The sequence below is a fragment of the Delphinapterus leucas genome, chromosome 16 (genome assembly GCF_059928025.1).
Source record: "Delphinapterus leucas isolate spDelLeu-1000000601 "Yukka" chromosome 16, BTC_Dleu_Yukka2, whole genome shotgun sequence".
NCBI classification, from domain to species: Eukaryota; Metazoa; Chordata; class Mammalia; order Artiodactyla; family Monodontidae; genus Delphinapterus; species Delphinapterus leucas.
In genome coordinates, this window is record NC_143144.1 from 63,613,207 (window position 1) to 63,627,268 (window position 14,062).

General features: G+C 42.1%; 1 protein-coding gene across 1 annotated transcript in view; it reads left to right on the plus strand.

The window, feature by feature from the left end:
* The window catches only part of SORCS3 (sortilin related VPS10 domain containing receptor 3), a 587,799-nt gene that overhangs the window by 557,037 nt on the left and 16,700 nt on the right, over positions 1–14,062 (plus strand). The window contains exons 19-20 of the mRNA XM_022568819.3: positions 1,858–2,044; positions 7,060–7,193. Of these exons, the coding sequence (XP_022424527.1) occupies positions 1,858–2,044; positions 7,060–7,193 (321 nt within the window). The remainder of the gene's footprint in view (positions 1–1,857; positions 2,045–7,059; positions 7,194–14,062) is intronic.

Genomic DNA, 14,062 nt, shown 5'->3' on the forward strand with positions numbered 1-14,062 from the left:
AAGTGATTCTAACCCTTTAAACTTATTTTTATAAAGAATGTCATATGAGTTGATTTTCCATCAGCTACCTGCTCCATTAGTTCACTTTTTGGGTCTTCTGTGATCTCGGCAGTAAAATCAGACTGCGTTCGTTCATTCCAGGGTAGAAATAGCTCTGCTGTATGCTTCTTGCTTCCTATATGCTTCCAAACCAGGGAATTTTTCAGGCACTCCTTTCTGAGGCGCTGGGGCAAGAAAGCTTGCCTGATTTACAAAGCCATCTAAATTTAAATGCAAATTACTGTGTGCTCTTGAGAGTTTGGAAGGAGACCAAAGCAGGCCAGGAGTTTTCCCCCTAACTCTGAATACTTTAGAGACCTTTAAAGTCTGGCCCACACTGGACAGGACGGTGAGGGTTCCTTATCCCGGGCTGACAGATTCTTTAGGCTTCATCCACACTGGGTGCTTAAATTAAAGAAATTTAATATTCAGAGGAGGTCATTATCACATTCCCACTAGGGAGTTTCCAGGACCAGCTCTATAAAAAACTTCTCTTGAATAGATGTGAAGAGCCATGATCTTATCCATTTGAATTGCCTTCAGTTCATTTCCACTTTAATTTATATTCATAAACTCAAGGGTAGTTGACATCGTGTGAGGGGCAGGGTAGCACCTATTAATATTTTGATACCAACCAACTCACATCTGGGTTGCCACGGGGGAAGAGACAGAATGCACAGAATGTGGTGAATGCACATTCACTGGGCAGATAATTCTAAAATGATGTATTTCTCTTTTTATTCCATCAACCATCTTTGTCAATAAGTAGAGAGACCCAACTCTTCTTTTTCATCCAGGATCCTTATCTTATGGTCAGGTTCAATTTAATTTGTCCATAGTGTTGGCCCAGTACAAGGGGGAGAAGGACAAGAAAGGATGGGGTTCAGTATCAGCCCTTAATAAGCTAAGGATCAACTTGGGATGGTAAGATGCACGCAACTGAACCACTGACATCACCTCCGCAGGGGGCTCTTAGCGTCTCAAGAGGCAGGAATATCTGTGAGCTGAGATGGTCAAAAAAGGCTTTAGGGAAGAGGGAGCTTAGGCAGGTTTAGGGAAACCCGAGGTCAACAGAGCACAGGTCTAGTTTCAGCTGGTATGCAGTATTCATCTGTAGAATGGAAATAATCATCCTGTCTCACAGAGTTACTTTAAGGATGGTATTATATAATATGTGATTAGCGTAATGCTTGGAACCTAATAATAAATTCTAAAAAATGGGACAGTTATAGTTGTAGCACGGTGGTTGAGAGTATTGACACCAGACTGCCTGGGTTCAAAACTTGGCTCTTCCAGTAGCGGCTGCAAAGACTTTGATCTAATTACTTAATTTATTTTTGTCCCCATTTTAGAAATGGGTCCAGTAATGCTCTCTACATTATAGAGCTGTGAGGGGATTAATTGCTTAGAACTGAAAAGAAACTTTATCAGTATTAGCTGTTACTACTACCGCGATGATGAGGACGACAACAATGATGACGACACAGGAGAGAAATTATTGAACAGTGTGTATGAGGGAGCCAGGGAAGCCCTTGGCTTCCCCAGTTCATAGCTTCACAGCGGCCCTACCTTATCCATAATTGCCGGTGTCAACCAGATCAGGCTGCCCCAAGCTTGGGCACACAGGGGCAATAGGTCCGTAGTGCCTCCTCATAGTGCCCGGCAGATAGAGTCTGGTGATTGTGTCGAGGGTGTTTCAGCCCTCTGGGAGAGATTAGGGGCTCAGAGGGTGATGCTGAAGCTCAGAACCAAGTATCAAATAGGAATCGGGCTGGACCATGTGAATGGGCCCAGGCCAACTGCTATTCCACCTTGCAGGGTGATCTCCAAAGGACAAACATCCAGCTTGACTTTGGGGATGGGATTGCAGTGTCCTATGCTAACTTCAGTCCCATCGAGGACGGCATCAAGCACGTGTACAAGAGTGCGGGGATCTTCCAGGTGACGGCCTATGCGGAGAACAACCTGGGCTCAGACACAGCTGTCCTCTTCCTGCACGTGGTTTGTAAGTAGCGTGAGCCATCGCCTCTCTTACTTTCTTCCCAGTTGACGACTCCCTTTGTTCAGACTTCCCGGGATTCCAAGCCGAGCAAGATTTGGTGTGACTACTACCCCGAATGATGACCTCAATCAAAAGATTGAGATGTGGGCTTCCCTGGTGGCGCAGTGGTTGAGAGTCCGCCTGCCGATGCAGGGGACATGGGTTCGTGCCCCGGTCCGGGAAGATCCCACATGCCGCGGAGCGGCTGGGCCCGTGAGCCATGGCCACTGAGCCTGTGTGTCCGGAGCCTGTGCTCCGCAACGGGAGAGGCCAAAACAGTGAGAGGCCCACGTACCGCAAAAAAAAAAGGTCCCTGGAAAACAGTGACCTAGCTGGTCTCCTAGCATTCTGGTCACAATAGTAGCATAAGGACCAGCAGTGATGAGGGGAGTGCATGGAGAAAGACCTGGATTATATGTGTTATATCCTTAAAGACGCCACACTACATGACCATGAGATAAATGATTTCTCCTTTGGGTCTTCTGAACTTCAGTTTCAAAATGCCTTAATTCTAACTGGCACCTTGCTTCACAGGGATCTTGTAACAATAAATAGGAAACACAAATAACACACCCAATCATTCACTAATTTATTCAATGAATATTTGTTGAGTTCTTAATATATGCAAGGCTTCTGCTAGGCACTGGGAGGCAACAATACAGAGATGGCCCTGCCCTTGCAGAGTTTACATTCTGGTGAGGGAGGGAAGGTACTGTGAGAAACGGGCCACCAATAGCCCCAGGGGTGATAACCACACCACACCGACAATAATAATTCTGTGTCAGAAGCAACAGGTCAGAAACCCAGGTGGGTGGTGTGCAAGGTGTTTATGAGCCAAGTTTAGAGCAAAGGAGACCTGTGTTTGAATTCTGATCATATCCGTTTGTGAAATGTCTACTGTCAGTCAACTTAGTCTTTACAAACCCCTGTTTCCTCACCTTTGATACTTAGATTATAGCAAGGCTATGAGAATCAAATTGGATTATGTGTATGTGTCAGGGGTCCCCAAGACATCCCCTCCCAGGTTTAGTGATTTGCTGGAAGGACTCATAAGAGTCAGCATATAGTCATATTTCAGACTATAATTTATTACACTGAAAGGAGACACGTCGAGATCAGCAGAGGGAAAAGGCCAGGGGGACAGAGTCTGGAGGAAACTAGGTGCAAACTTCCAAGAGTCCTCCCCCCGCGGAGTCACATAAAACATGCGTAATTCCTCCAGTAATGAGTTGTAGCAACACATATGAAGGGCTATTTACCAGAGAAGTTCATTGGAGACTCAGTGCCCGTGGCTTTTACTGGGGACTGGTCAAGTAGCCATCCTCTGCCTAGGGTATACCAAAATTCCAGTCTCCCCGAGGAAAGCATTTTTTCAAAATAAACCCTATCATTGGTAAAAAAAAAAAAAAAAAATAGGCAGAGTGAACCAAACTTATCAGCTCACTGTTGACTGGAAACACTCCCAGAGCCCAGTTCCCAGATGCCGGCAAAGGGCCAGTCCAGCCCACAGGTCTTTCTAAAGATGATGATCTCAGGTCAACATCAGTGTTTTTCTGCACATGTGCAAAATGCCACTTAGCACCCAGCTTGGCACACGATGAGTGTTACCTGCTCTAGTAACTACTAAGTACTTCCCATTCACTTTCTACCTGACACTTCTGCCGCATTTAAAAATGAAGACAAAGAAAAAACATTTTCTTTCCTCTATTCCAACGACCTGCCCCACCCATGTTCCTAATTCTGCCAAGAGTGGGCCTTGCCTGCCAGACACAGTGACCAATGTATTTCAGTGGCAAAAAAAAACACAAGAGCAGGGAACAGGTTTATACTGTGGGTTACGTGCGTGAAGAAGGAAATGTCCCTTGAAACTTTTTTCGTGCTCATAATTCCCTCCAAGTCAATCGTGGCTGCATTTACCAGACAGTTATTGTAGTGGAAACTGCTCTTGGCCTCATCTTGGGCCATTAGCTAACAAAGGTAGTTGTTAGCTGCCCATAATAACCAATCTCGCACAGATTATTAGATTTTTATCAGAAAGAGCACTCTTTGACGGTGCAGATTTTAGGAGTTTGCTATGTTCCCTCCTGAATCCCTCAGCTCTCTTCTCCCCGATCCCTGGTTTATCTGTAGATTGAAGTCTGGAGCTTCCGGCTCAGGTTCTTTGCCCTGAAAAGCTGTTTGATGTTGTTGCTTGAGATTATATTTACCCAAATGTACTTGTCCTGAAGCTGGCATATATGTGGCCATGCTTGACGGTGTTCTAATTCGTGGAAGCCCCACCCCTTTTGTGTTTGGCATGAATTTAGGGAGAAGGAGGTCTCATTTTATATTTTGGGTATCAAAGTACCCAACAATGTAAGCCCTGGTTGAGCCGAAGCCTCTGAGTGACCGAAAGCTGAGAAGCCTGTCTAGGGCCACGAGTCATAGCGACATCACTGAACTGTGGAAAAGCCCAGGGTTCCCATGAGCTGGCCAGGGGAATGGGCTCCATGCGTTTTGAGGGAGAGAGATAAGACAGCAGCGTTATCTAAAAAATAGTACAAATGAGCTTATTTACAGAACAGAAATAGACTCACAGACATAGAAAATAGACTTACGGTTACCGAAGGGGAAGAGGGTGAGGGATAAATTAGGAGCGTGGGATTAACAGATACACACTACTGTGTGTAAAACAAATAAGCAGCAAGGATTTATTGTGTAGCACAGGGAACTATATTCAATATCTTGTAATAACCTATAATAGAAAAGAATTGCAAAAAGAATATTTATATATATGTGTATGTGTATGACCGAATCACTTTGCTGTACACCTGGAACTAGCACAATATTGTAAATCACCTATACCTCAATTAAAAAAAAAGAAGCATTGACTTTGAGCATAAAAGGGGCCCCTTTCCCAGCAGGAGAAGAATGAGGGATGTGAATCTGGGCACGAAGAACAACTCTGAGGTGTTAAAATAAGACCCAGATTCCTTATCTCCCTCTTAGGACATGACCGGGCCAGGGTCCCCTTCCCATTACCTCATTCTCTTCCACAATGATCAGTAACACACAAACAACAAAGAGAGATAAACCAGAAAAACTCCTAAGAATGAGTAAGTATAGCAATGAAAAGTAGGTGGTATTTTCTCACACGTGTGTGTGTGTGTGTGTGTGTTTATTCTCACCAACAGTCAAACCATACAAAAATAATTAAACAGATTTACTCATTGAAAATAATTAAAGCTTCAGCCAAATGTGTATCTGAAGTGACAGGTTTGAAATTATTTGTTGAAAGAAATCTTGAGGGGCCGTATGTCTGGGGTCAGGTGGGAGGGCAGTAGGCAAGGAATATTTTCACGCTGTAGATACACAGATTCACTCGTTGATTGTTCAGGAAAATATCATCTGGGAGGTGGCAAGCCAGTCTGGCTGATCTCCTCACCCAAACATCAGTCCCTGTCCAAACACCTTTTATCCCAGTATAAATTTACTTACGACATAGGAGGCACCCGGTGAGACTCAGAACGCTCACTCTCTCAAGAGGGACTTCTACACGATGATACACAGGAACAGTGACGATGTGGTGGTAGTGGTAGTGGTGGTGGTGGAAACAGTGTCAGCACATAATTAATTATATGATACCTTTAACATCCACACATCACTTTCATATGTTCTTATTACTGTAAGGAAGGCAGGGCACAGCATAACAGTCTGTGTAGAGTCAAGGTTCTGTAAGATAGAGGAAAAGGTCATACATCTAAAATTAAACAGGAGCAGAAGTGAAGAGTATCCATCTGTTTTCTTCCCTTTAAACTGAGCTGTCTCCAAAATAACCCAAGACATCAATAGTGAAGGCTGGGTGGCCTGGAAAATGTCCCACCCATGAGAAGAACTCAAGGCCCCCAGGCTAAAGAGCTGTCCCTGCTACAGCTGTGACCTTTAGTCACTTTAGCTCATCAACACTATCATGGTGGAAACCAGGGAAATGTGCTCTGACTTAGTGTGGACAGATAATTAGAAGATTTTCATTGGATTTGGCTAAGTAGGAAGGATATAAGGACGGGAAGAAAGGGAGGAAAGGAAGTAGGTAGGAAAAAAAGAAAACAAAAAGGAAAAAGAAAGGGGTAAGGGTGGGGGAGAAAATCCCACAGAGTTAAAAAATAACCGATCTAACCCACAAAGGCAATGCTGATAACACTAACATTTTCCAACAGCGTTTTCCTGTTCTCACGTTATTTTGGAAATGAATTAAATTAAAATCCTCACTTAGTATGCATAGGGTGGGTTCCAATCTATTCTGTTACTCGCTAGTTTAGAACCTGAGACTGCTTACATCAGTTTTCTGAGGAAGAAGAAAAAATACAAGCTTGGTCACCTTTAGGCAAGCAGCTTTTTAAATTATTATTTGGGAACCTGACACTTATTTCTCCTTCAATTTAGGGAGATGGGCTCTTTCCTTTCTATAAAACAGCCTCGCGAGCCTCTGAATGATACCCACTGAGTGTTGCAGATGACAGGCACAATGGCCGATTGTTGAACAAGATGGGGCCAATTAACAATTGAGGATAATGGCGGAGCCCTCCATACAATGCACTGACCGCCAATCACAATACAGGCTAATCGGCAGAAATGCAAGAGACCACTCTTTATCTTCCTATTTATTGACTAAGTGTCCAGTAAACTAGCTTTGTCCTTGGGCTGGGGGTTCATAAGCATTCGAGGTTGGGCTCATTGGATGGAAATTAAATTCAGATGGCACTGAAAAAATCTGAAGCCCGATTTGAGTTCCCTATTATACGTGGTACTTCATTTCAAGTACACACACACACACACACACACACACACACACACACACATACTTCTCAACATCTGTGGGTTTGCAATCCTTGTTTTATTATAGGTGATGGTAACAGAGGTTAAGATTAAGAATCTGGGAGTGTGATTGTTTGTTTATTCCAGGAATAGAAACACTGACATTGTTCTCCTTGTTCCCTTAGGTCCGGTGGAGCATGTTCATCTCCGAGTTCCATTTGTTGCCATAAGAAACAAGGAGGTCAACATCAGTGCCGTTGTGTGGCCCAGCCAGCTGGGGACCCTGACCTATTTCTGGTGGTTCGGCAATAGTACAAAGGTTTGGCCCTTTCCGATTGGTGTGTGCTTAGGTCTATACTGAATGTTCCCGTGTTCCAACTTCTGTGTTGATGTTGGGTGGGGGGGGGTGCAGAGGGGGGATGTGGGCAATGGGGGATACTTAAATGAAGCTATGAATCCACGTAATTGAATATGACATACCCTCCTACAGCAAGTTCATTGTTATAATAGGGAAAGTTCAAATAATCCTAAGGAAGAAAGGGTACTTGGAGAATCTGTACAAACCTGGTTGTTCTTGCCCCTCTAACCAATATTTCTAATATTGATGTTGTTCCATTTTGCTCTAATCCCAGCCTTTCTACTCACCTGCTGTATAATATCAAGAAAGTCATTTAGCATCTCTGAAATTAAGTGACACCATCTGTGAAACGTGAATTAGATCTCTAAATGCAGGGCAGCGAAAGTCAAATGGGATAATAACGCACGTAAAGCGTCTTTAGCAAGACCTACTAGGTGTTCTGTTAGGGCCAGGTACTGACGTTCTTCCTCTTAGGCATGGTACTGATGTTGCCAAGTCTCAAAGAAAGGGACTTAAGGGCCAAACTGTGGACTTTGCAGATACTCCCTACTCCTGGCAACTGGTGATGATGCAGCTTTTTCAAGAATAACCACACTTGTACAACAGAAGCTGAGAGCAGTTTGGCTGAGGGTTCCTCAGCTTAAGGGCTTCATGGTTTTTGCTCTTCCTGTTTTTGTCTTTGCATTTTCTTTAGTCATTCTTGATGTGATTGGTACTGCTCATCTTAGACCTTTACTTTAAAAAAAAAAATTTATGAAAGATATATCAGACTCAGAAATGCTGGATATCTAAAGAAGGGGGAAATAAATATTCAGTTGCTGGTGTAGTAGTAATTCCTTTTAAAAAGGAATGGAATAATGCCAGTTTTGTTTGTTTGTTATGAGATGACCGAAGAGAACTTCAGCTTTTGCAGGGTAAGAGTGGGAGGTGATTCATCCCTGCTCTTATTTTAAATTAAAAAAAACATTTCATTGAAGTATAGTTGATTTACAATGTTGTAAATCCTGCTCTTTTCCAGGGTGGTAGCGTGATGTGGTCGAGAGAATACGGACCTTGGGGTCAGAGAGACAAGGGTTAGGTTTCTAGCACTGCTACCTGTTTATTATGTGAGTTTAATCAAGTGATTTGACCTAAAATTTAATTCACTCAACAGCAAACTGGACAGAATAATGTGTGCATCATCTCGATTTTTGTGAAAACTAAGTAAGATACTATGTATCTCCCTGGAACAGACTAGTTTACTCACTAAATGGATGCTTTCTATTTTGGTGTAAAAACTGACTGTTAGGATGGTTTGATAAAAGACTGAATTAGATTTATGGACCCAAGGGACAATTTCCTGTTTGCATCATTTGTGCCGTATACTTTCAAGTTCTTAGTATAGACTATGATGCTTTTGCATTTCTGGTGTTATTATTCACCACGACAATAGGTAGGAGGTTAGTTAATGAGATTCCCCATTTAGTATATTAGAGAAGTGAAGCTCCCTGTGTGAGATGAGCATCCTAAGGTCAAACAGCTGTTCAGCTGTCGAGCCAGACCTAAACCCAGGTCTCCTAATTCCCATCTACCATGTACCCCCCAGCCCCAGGATGCTTTCTCTGCATCACCCTGTTTGGAGATCACAGACCCTAAAATTCTGCTTTCAACACCAGCAGACATACATGGTGAAAGAAAAAGAGAAAATCTTCTAGGAGGAGAACATCAGAAAGAGAAGGATTTTAAGTTCATTTCACCTCTGAGGATGTGAGGTTTGGGCTGTCCAGCCAGGGAGTTCTTTTCTGTTAGTGTTTGTTCACCTGTTGATCTTTACTGGGAGACAACTGTGTGTAGGGAGGGCAGTTCTTGGCCATCATGAACCCAATGATTTACCCAACAGACCACAAGGAACCAAAGACAGTGTTTCTCTATAGCACCATCTTTTTCTTTGGGTGTTTATTCTAAGGCCTGAAATACCAGACAGTGTCTAATAAATATTTGATCAACAGAGAAGTGGACAAAGTGATTGGAGAGCCTAGTTTCTGTTTCTCTAACAATTGTCTGTTACTTTGAACAAATTACCTGATCTGAAGCTCAGTGTTGTTTTCTCTAAATCAAGGATACTAATATCTAATCCATGAACATTATTGAGTTATTATTTGAAATATCTTTCTATCTATCATCTATCTATCTAATCTATATTATGAGAGGGAAATTTTAAAATTGCAGTATGGCATTATGGTTTTATTTTTTTTAATTGAGATTGACCTGAAGTACTTCTTAGGTTAGGAATTTCCATCTATAAACTTGAGCATAAAGTGCTGTACAAATACCCAAGATCTCAAAGGTCTTACTAGTTGGTTTTTTCTTCCCCCAAAACCAAGAGAATGATAGTACATTAGAGGCATTGGAACAGGGTGGTTTTGAAATGAGACAAACCTGGGTTGGGATCCAGACTCAGATTCTCCTTGCTGCATGCCTTTTGTCGAATCAGGTAATTTCTCTGCGCCTTAGTTTTGTTCATTGTGAGGTCAGAATAAGACTGGTAGCTACTACACTCTAATAGTGCTTTGAGGCTTAAGTAAAGAACGGCACTTAAGTGCTTAGAACACATCCAGTCACTGTTGTGTTCACCCTTTGCATCAATGGCATCTCCATCTCAGTGGCAAATCTGACGTGGTTCTAGAGATTTCTCTCCCACCTTCAAGCATGGTTATTCCACCCATTTAAAAGAGTTACATCTTCAGTGCTTTTGCAAGCACCATGACAGAAACACATCAATGTGGCCACAGTGCCCAGAAATGGATCTAGTGAGCTTTGTATTTTCCTGGCAAATGAATGAGTGTCTTTGGGTGTCTTGGCGAGTGCTCTGAGTGTGGAGCTATGTGGTTACCTTTGATGAACAAACCGATCTGTAAAAGGAGCTAATGCTAATTTTGAGCATTTCTTTCTAGCATTGGCCTTGCACTGGGCTCTTCATATATATTATTTAATCATCAGAACATCACTGATGAAGGAGAAATGATCCCCTGTGTATGTGTATGTGTGTGTCTGTTTCTATGTCTTGTGACCAGGTGAACTGGATTGGACAGGTTTGCCCAGGTGGTTGAATTAAATCGACCTCCCAATAAGAATCACTTGACTCCCCACAAACCTTTATAGCCAACCCTCTGCTTGGTGCCCTTAGGAATAGAAGAGCACTTACAATCTTGTCTCTGTCTTCAAGGAGATTACAATCCTGATGAGAAGGCAAGATGAACACACACACACAATGATCGGTGAGCAAGTGGGATGATGTACGAATAGAGAGAAGAGAGCAAGCATTCCTGAAATCCAACTATAGGCCCATATACCTACAAGTCTGTCAGCGGGAGATGCTAAATTGTATCAGTAGCTACGTGGATCTTTCTCGAGAACGTGTATTTTGTGCTAAATCTTATGAGGAACACAAAGCAGTATAAATTCCATTTGTTGCCCTTAAGAAACAGTCTATTCAAGAAGATGAGGTTAACATCCCAAAATAGATACTGTAAGGAATGGTAATAGGAATGTAACATTACTGGCCCAGCCAGGCAGCCTAGGGGGTGATGGATGCAGGGCCTCTTGGTCTTGGAGCAAGTTGTGTTTGAAGCTGGTCCTAAGCTGGCGTTGAAGGAGTGGTAGAATTGAGGCCAGAGAGGAGGGGGAGGGATTTGTGCCCACTGGTAAGGCTTTGGGCCTGTTTGTGTTCTGTGTAGACAGACACTATGAAAGAGGGATTCATCTGGGGAGAAATTGCATAAGAAACTAAAACTGGGGAGGATAGATGACAAATGGCTTTGAATGACATAACCGGATGTGTTTTAGTTTGTCATAGAAACTTAGATTTAGGATAGGATAATGGAAGATAGACCAGATTCATGGACAGTGATATTTTCAACAATGAGATACTTTTGAAGAGTTTTTACAGGTGTGTGTGTGTGTGTGTGTGTGTGTGTGTGTGTGTGTTTGAGGGAATTTTTTTTCCCCAAAACTATAAATTTTCAAAATACTCCCATAGTCATAACACATATTTAGGTACTATTTACTTTATTTATTTTTGTTCTTTTTAGGTATTTTAGACTTTTCTCTCATGTAGTTCTCATCATAACATATCCACAATTATATATCTTGCCTTCTCCACTTCATAAAGTAAAGCACTTTCTACATATATAATCTTCTAAAGTTTTAAGTGAGGCAAGTGTAGTGATTACATAGTCTGTCCAATTTAGGAATGGAAGGTTTTATCAAGGTATACATTTAAATTGTGGGGATTTTATAATATTCGATATTAACTTGACTTACTATGTATTGGGAATCTGGTGTAGGCTGCATCCAGACATTTCCCTGAAGCTCCCGGATCCATTAGTCACGTGGGAATCTCCTAACTAGTTACTCAGAGCTTCATTGATGGCTTGCTGGGCTTAGTGGATAATACATGACCTGTTGCACATGAGGGATCCTCTGTGGGCAGGGATGCAGCCTGCAGCCTAGGTAGGACATGAGCCTTGCTGTGGGCTGGCCCTGCAGCTTGGACAAAACACGGAGAAGTCAGTTGGCTGCCTGTTGGATTTGTGGGGCTCTAACAGGCCAATTTGCTGGGATTAACAGAGTTCTGGCTTAATAAATGTGTCTGCTTGCCTGGTAGAGTTAGTAAATGAACCTTAAAATACTTGATTTAATTTAGTGTTGTGCACTAGACATGGGTGGCCAGTGAAGAACTCAAGAATCCCGTGGAGTGTTCCAGCTTTGCAAGGAAGGTGAAATCAGCCATGATGTCACAACAGCTGATGAAAAACAAAAGCAATTTGGAAAACAAAATTAGCTTCTGCCATTTCCCTAGGGTGGAAGCCTGGGGCCTGTTACCTGGGGGCCAAGTGTTCGCATTCAACACAGTTTGTTTGCTGTGGCTCAGAGCCCCGACTGGCTGGTGGGATGGCATGCTCCCTCCCACCTCAGATGGCATTCCCTTGTCCTGCAGACGTGCATCCTTGTTTGGTTCCTGGATCTTCTAGGAAAGCAGCCAGATAGAGAGGAGACCAAATCTGCTGGGACAGGAGGAATTCCACTCCTCTCAGAAAGAGATATCATTGTCTGGCACAGCACCATCACCCAAGCCTAAGATAAGACGAGTGTGCAGAGAAAGGAGAGCGGGGGCCGTGTAGACCCCTGAAAGCTGAAGAAGATGACATGATAGTCGTGCAGATTCCCTGAAGAGACAACCGTTAGTGGAGAAGAGTATCCTGGGGCTGAGAGCTGGGAAGAGATTAGAGATAGCTGAGGGCAGTAACCAAAATGGAAGGACAATGTGATACAGTTATGGTCAGAGCAATTCATGGGATCAAACAAACAAACAAAAAAACACCACATCAGTTATTCCTTTTTTGTTTTGTTTCTCTCCCAACATTTTATTATTAAAAACTTCAAACACAAACTAAAGTTGAAGTGAACATTCACATACCCACCATCTGTATTCTATCATTAACATCTACTGTGCTTGTTTTATCATGTCTATTTATCTGTCCATCCCTCTATTCAGCCATCAACCCGATCTTAAATTTTGATTTATTTCAGGCACTTACATGCCTTGTCCTAAATGCTTTAGGTGGCAAATCATTAGCTAGAGTCCTTTATTTGTTTATACTTTTTCCCCCAGGGGGGGATGAAATGTATCAACAATGAAATGTACAGATCTGAAGTGTGTAGCTCCTGAGTTCTAACAAAGGCATATACCTGTAACCCAAACTCCTATCAAGACATATAGTATTAGCATCACTCCCAAAAGTTCTCTCATGCCCCTAGTCAATTCCCACCCCAACCCCCAGAACCAGCCACTATTTTTTTCATCATGAATTAGATTTGCCTTTCCTAGAACTTCTTTTAATGTAATCATATCATGTGAATTCTTTCATATAAGGCTTCTTTCATTTCTTATGGTTTGGGGACTTATCCATACTGTTGTGTATATCAATATTTGTTCTTTTCTGTTCATTATATGCATATACTATGACTTGTTTATTCATTTTCCTATTGATAAATTCTCCTAGGTTCTTTTCAGTTTTTGGCTAGTATGAATGTACTGCTATAAACATTTTCTTTTCTTTGTGGATGTTTTCTTTTATCTTGGCTAAATCCCCAGGACTTCAATTGCTAAGTCATAAATATAAAATGTTACAACTACTTTGGAAAAAATTATCACAATTTCTTGTAAAACTGAACTTTTTCCTACATCGTTGCACCATTGTACATCCCACCAAAAATGGATGAGAGTTCCAGTGGCTCCACATCCTCAATAATATTTGATATTATTATTTTTAAAGAAAATTTAGCCATTGTGTTTGGTATATAGAGGTATCTCATTTTCCTTCCAAAGAATATGACCTAGGTACTGAAGCAGTTGAAGGTATTCTGACAGGTAAGTCATAATGAGTTGACTAGTAGGAACTAGAAAATTTGCCAGAAGCCATTCATCAATCCTATGTGTTCTGATTCCTGAATGAGTCCTCACAACTTCTAACCCAAACCTTTAATTTAAAAGATAAAGACCTAAGGCACACAGTGGGGACAAATTTTGCCCAAGGTAATTCATTAAAATAGTAACAGAGCCAGAGTATCAAGTCTCTGTTCTTGTTATACTAAAGGTGGTAACTGAGTGGCACACATTCTTCCTTTATTCCATGTCAGTGGCTGACATTGCCATGCTGAGCCCAGCTTAACTTCAGCTTCCTTCTCAACACAGGACACTAAACAGCCACTTTTGGCCCATGGGAGTTGATTTTCATCACAGAACCTACTTGTACCTCATTTGTTGTTTAATTAATAAGGCCGTACCC